Source organism: Castanea sativa, chromosome 10 (genome assembly GCF_040712315.1).
Source record: "Castanea sativa cultivar Marrone di Chiusa Pesio chromosome 10, ASM4071231v1".
NCBI lineage: Eukaryota > Viridiplantae > Streptophyta > Magnoliopsida > Fagales > Fagaceae > Castanea > Castanea sativa.
In genome coordinates, this window is record NC_134022.1 from 2,474,426 (window position 1) to 2,480,517 (window position 6,092).

Consider the following 6,092-nt stretch of genomic DNA (forward strand, 5'->3'; position numbering starts at 1 on the left):
ATCTGCATCTTTCCTAGATGTAGATCTAGATTTTTTTCTTCAAACAATAATGGATTTGCATCTTCATTAGATGCAAATCTAAATTTTTCTCAAATCAAAAAATGATTTGTATCTTTCTTAGATGCAGATCTGATTTTTCTTTAACATATGTAGATTTTGAAACAAATAAAGAGATTAAAAATGATTGTGTTTATTGTTTTTTGTTGTGTTTAGTCCATGTTGCATAAATTTAACTTACAAATGAAATTCTCTTCTCAAAAAAATCTTCTTCATATTTTTTAAACATATAAAAATGGATCCAGTTTTTCTGTCATCAAAAAACTATTTTTTTAGTTCTTAAAAATAGATCTAATATTTTCAAATCAAAAGACTTTTTTTTATGTAATAAACCCAGATCTGAATTTTTATCTCCAAAAACCATATTTTTCAGATTCTTAAAAATAGATCTGATTTTTTCTAAACCAAAATAAGATCAATTTTTTTTTATCAGTAAAACAGATCTGAATTTTTTTAGAATAAAGAAGATGATTAATTCATAAATAAATTTGTGTGATTTAGTTTTGTTCATATATACAACATGTCATTCCGACCAGACTCTGTCTGGGCGGAATGAGTGCTTAACACCTTCCCATTTCATAACCTAATCTTCGGATTTAGGTCTTTGGATAAGTAGATCTAAGCCTTGTCTTTATTTTATTTTGGGTAGAATGTAACTATAACAAAAGCCATGTAATTATTTGGTAGTTTGTAACTAAGACTCCAAAGCCATGTAATTTTCAATTCTTCAAACATATATTTTTTTATTCAATCAATTAGAAGGATACTATTCAATCATGTATTTTATATTTATTTTTTCTTATTTTTTTTATAAAAAATAAATGGCGACTCCACACCACTTACCCAAAAAGGGAGGTGCCCTAAAAAGTACTCAAATCTCTTTTTTGAGAGGCACCCCGAATTTTGGCAGTCTCTCACAGTGGCAACTCCACTAGGGATGTTGAGGGTTAAGTTTCGTATTAGACTTAAGTGACCAAATGTGTACCCTTGTTTTGGAGTAGCCATTTATTTTTTATACAAAAAAAAAAAAAAAAATACATGACTGAATAGTATTATTCTCATTGATTGAATAAAAAATTACATAATTGAAAAATTGAAAAACATATGGCTTTGGGTCCTAGTTACAAACTACTAAATAATTACATGGCTTTTTGTTTTAGTTACATTCTACCCAAAATAAAATAAAGACAAGGCTTAGATCTACTTATCCAAAGACCTAAATTCAGAGGCTATGTTACGGAATGGGAAGGTGTTAGGCACCCATTCCGCCCAGACAGAGCCTGATCTTCTAGACTCTTGTGACCTACGTATCTTTTATGCATGCTATGAATAACATGTTGTTTATATGAACAAAACTAAATCACACAAATTTATTTATGAATGAATCCTCTTCTTTGTTTTAAAAAAAATTCAGATATGTTTTAGTGATAAAAAAATTGATCATATTTTGGTTTAGAAAAAATCAGATATATTTTTAAGAATCTGAAAAAAATATGGTTTTTGGAGATAAAAATTCAAATCTGTGTTTATTACATAAAACAAAGTCTTTTGATTTGAAAATATCATAGCTGTTTTTAAGAACTAAAAAAATGGTTTTTTGATGACAGGAAAACCAGATCTGTTTTTAAGAACTAAAAAAAATGGTTTTTTGATGACAGAAAAACCAGATTTGTTTTTATATGTTTAAAAAATATGAAGAAGATTTTTTTGAGAAGAGAATTTCATTCATAAGATAAATTTATGCAACATGGACTAAACACAACAAACAACAAACACAACAATACATGATCTTTTTCGTTATTTCAAAATCTGCTATGTTAAAAAAAAAAAAAAAATCAGATCTGTATCTAAGGAGGATACAAATCAGTTTTTGGTTTGAGAAATTTTTTTGATCTACATCTAAGAAAGATGCAGATTCATTTTTATTTTTGAAAAAATTTAGATCTACATCTAAGAAAGATGCAAATCTGTTTTTGATTAAGAAAAATTCAGATTTGCATCAAAGAAAGATGCAAATCTGTTTTTATTTTAAGAAAAATAATTAGTTATATGCAGATTATTGAAATTAAGAAAGAGATCACAAAAATTATATAAAAAAACAAGATCATGCTTTAACAAAACAATGATTAATAATTCATGTTATTGATAAAAAAAAAAATGATCATCATAAGAGAGACATAAAGAAAAGGAATAGGGTGATTGAAAACAACCTCTTGTATGGAGCACTTCTTGTTCTTCAGAGGATGTTTTAGGGTTCAAAGAAATTTATTCAATTATCTTTGAAACTTAAAAACCTTAATTTCAACAGCAAATATCAAAGAGTGGATCAGCAAATATGAGCAATTTGAGTGTACCTCTTAGAGCGTGAAAAGTCTCTTTGAAGGGGTGAAAAAAGTGTCAAGAGGGGTCCCTCCTCGAGTGTAAAAAGAATGTGCTAAATTTTGAGAGACATGCCCTATTTATAGAGGTTGGAATTCTGAAAAAAATCAGCAAAAAACGTATGGGGTCCAATCCTAAAAAAGGGAGATTTGGATAAAAGTAAGCTGATTTTTTAGATCAGAACTAGTTTCGTATTTTGATCATATTTATTTACTCAAAATTTGGATTAAGCTTAAATTTTGATATATGTAGGAAAATTATAGGTTATGTTTGGTAATAGTTTTTGTTTTCTATTTTCAAAAACTTGTTTTTGCGAATAAAAGAAAAAATAATTTTCTTGTATTTTTGAAATAAAAAACATGTTTAGTTAGTTGAAATTAAAAAGATAGGTTTTCGAAAAAAAATTAGAAAATACTAAAATATATTATTTATAGGATTTTAACTCTAATTGCTAACTCATTAAATGAGACCAATTCATTAAATTAAATGCATATTTTCATTAACTTTTGAAAATTAAAAACTGAAAACAACATTCTATATTAAGTTTTGAGAACAATTTTTATTTTTTGTCTATTTTGAGTTACCAAACAAGTTTTTTAGTCTAAAAAATAGAAAATTGTTTTTGAAAACAAAAAATAAAGAGAAAAAACAGTTACCAAACATACCCATATTCTCTACAACTATTCCAGAAATAGCTTAGTCCGAATTTTGAGTTCTACTATGCCAAAAGTGCCTCAGAAGGTGAATCTAAAATCTACTACTTGATTAGCACGTTTTTGAAGTTTTTTCCAACTCTAAGACTGTATTTGGACGAATTTCAGAGTTATTTTCATGATGAACCTCATTCCAAAGTGATAATTATGACTTTAAAATAATTATTTTGAATATAATTATCCCAAAAGCCTAATTATCCACAGTCTTTAAATATTATAAGCTCATTTGTTTTAGTCCCATGCAACAAATCTCACTTTAAGAAAAATACTCCACCAATCACATAAATTCATTTAATTAATTTTAATCATTAACCAATCAAAATTAATTTCAATTAATCACACGTGATCGGCTTCATCCCATACAACGCATGTAGACCATGAAAACTTGATCTTGTGATATCTTTCAATCCGACGGTCCGATTTGGAAACCGGACACATTGTCGCGACCGTTAGAACCTCAAGATCATTTTTATGATATGCAATGAATGATTTAATGCATGTAATTCAAAAACAAACTAATGCATGTAATGCAAGAACAAATTGATGCATGTAACGCAATCATGATTTTTGGGGTACATGAGTGATCATTCAAGTCATTCTCCTTGATTAAATCATAGGTGCAAGGTTGAGGACACAACACCCATTGCGTGAAACCAGGGTCTGGCCTAGATAGCTATGTAGGGAGAAAATGTCTTTACTACAATGAAGTTAACCTGCACCTCTTCATCCCCGACTTTTACGAGTAACCTTATCATTCCTCGGGGGACCACCATCCTACCATCAAAGCCCACCAACGGTGAATCATACCTTTCTAGGTCCTCGGGCTTCAAGTTTAGTCCCTTGTACAAATCGGGTTACAGGATCTCGGATCCACTTCCCTGATCAACCAACACCCTCCTTACATCATAACCCCTAATCCTAATAGTAACCACCAGAGCGTTATCAAGTGGTTAGAGAGTTCCATCCTTATCCTCCTCAGAGAAACCCAAGGTAGGGGTGACCATCACTCTAGCTCTCTTAGGAGATTGATCACCATACTTCAGGTCACAACCTCCACCCACATACATAACTCGAATACCCAAGCCCCCACTATTCCCTAGCTTGGCAAAGATCACATTGATAGTACCCAAAGCTGGCCGAAGAGTGCGATCCCTGTGAAACTCAGTCCCTAAGTGATTGAACTGCTCTGCAGGCTAATGCAAAAACTGATTGAGCTTCCCTACCTTCACCAATTGGCTCAGGTGATCTCGCATGGTTCTACAATCCTCGATAGTATGCCTTCCGTCCTTATGGTAGTGGCTATAGAGGCTTTGGTTTCTCTTGGATGAGTCACCACCCATCTTATTAGGCCACTTAAAATAAGGCTCATTCTTAATTTTCTCTAGTATATGATACACTGGCTTCTTAAACAAGGAGTTGACCAACTAAGCTCCCGCAGATGACGGTTGATTAGAAAACTCCCTTTGGGGGTGATTACCCTAGTATCGCCTCCCCTCGAGAGTCCCTCTTCTCCGAGAACATCTTAGCCTCTTACCCTTTCCCTATATCTGGTCCTCCTCCACCCACTTATATTTATCTATGCACTCCATAAGTTGGCGCATGTTCAAGGCGGACTTCATCGTCAACAACTTCCTCAACTCGTGCTCGGCAGGGAGCCCAACCTTAAAAGTCCTCACGGCCACATCCTCAAAGTCTCCATTGATCTCATTATCTGTTTCCCAATACCTGTCCGAATAGGTCTTGAGGGTCTCTCCTTCCCTCATCGCCATAAATATCAAAGAGTCTAATGGCTTGGGGACCCTACTGTATGTTATGAATCTGGCCCCAAATGTCCTTGTTAGCTCCTCGAAAGACCCCATTGATGCTTCCTCTAAGGCATCAAACCAACGCATAGCCACGGGACTAAGACTAGAGGGGAACACTTTACACATAACGGCCTCATTGTTGGCATGAACTGCCATCTTCTGATTAAAGTGGCTAACGTGCTCCACGGGATCAATTCTCCCATTGTAAACAGCAAACATCGACTAAGAAAACCGGTGCGGAAGTTTGACTTTGTTAATCCTCCTGGCGAAGGGTGACTTAGAAATCTGTTGTAGGGTCTTACTCATTTCATCATTCCCCATGCCATGATGGGAAGGCCTTTTCAGAAAATTGTTACTGCTCTTCTCTCACTTATCCTAGCGCGAAGAGGTTGAAAATGACTCACTAGATGGCGTTCTAGAGCTGCGACGATATGAATGGTCCCTGTCTCCCCTAGAACCATCGCTTGGTGGGGAGGATGGACTTCTCCTATCGTGTTCCCTGCGCTTCAGCCTGCTACGCTGGTGATCTATCTCCTGCTACAACTTTTGTGTCTCCTGATCATGTGATACATGACTCCTAGTCCCTGAGTGACTCCGCTTAGTATGGCAAGACTCCACCATAATGCTTGGAGTGTGTTGCCTATCCCTCCTTCGCTTCAAGTTAATGAACTGGTTCTCTCTTTACGACCAACTGATTCCTCCCTATCTTGGCCTACGCTAGCCATAAACACTCAAGACGAATCCATAACACCTTATTGTTTCCCACAGACGGCGGCAATTGTAGGGACCTAAAAATCTTAATAGCCCAAGCCCACCTAGAACAGTGAGTTTGTACAGTTCAACTTAGGCCCAAATCAATAAATTTGTAAGAGAGGGAAATCAAACAATAAGAGAGGGCTTAGCCTGAGGATGAGAATAAGGAAGGAAGACTTCGTATTATAGAATATGTAGGTAAATGTCTTAATACAAGCTTGCCCGAGGAGGCCAATATTACACAGAAAAATATATTGTTCATGTTCTTCTCTCAATGTTCTTCTTTTTCTGATACTTGTGTCTGGATCTCTTTCTCTAGAAACTTTCTTTTTCTTATATACTCTCCCCTACTTCACATCTTGACCATCCATCCCTACCTAATTAG

At 34.3% G+C, this 6,092-nt stretch overlaps 1 protein-coding gene across 1 annotated transcript; it reads right to left on the minus strand.

Moving 5' to 3' along the window:
* Positions 1–4,690: 4,690 nt before the first annotated feature.
* LOC142613481 (uncharacterized) lies at positions 4,691–5,173 on the minus strand. The gene has a single exon (XM_075785843.1). It carries the CDS (start codon positions 5,171–5,173, stop codon positions 4,691–4,693), a length of 483 nt encoding a protein of 160 aa, XP_075641958.1.
* Between the last annotated feature and the right edge of the window lie 919 nt (positions 5,174–6,092).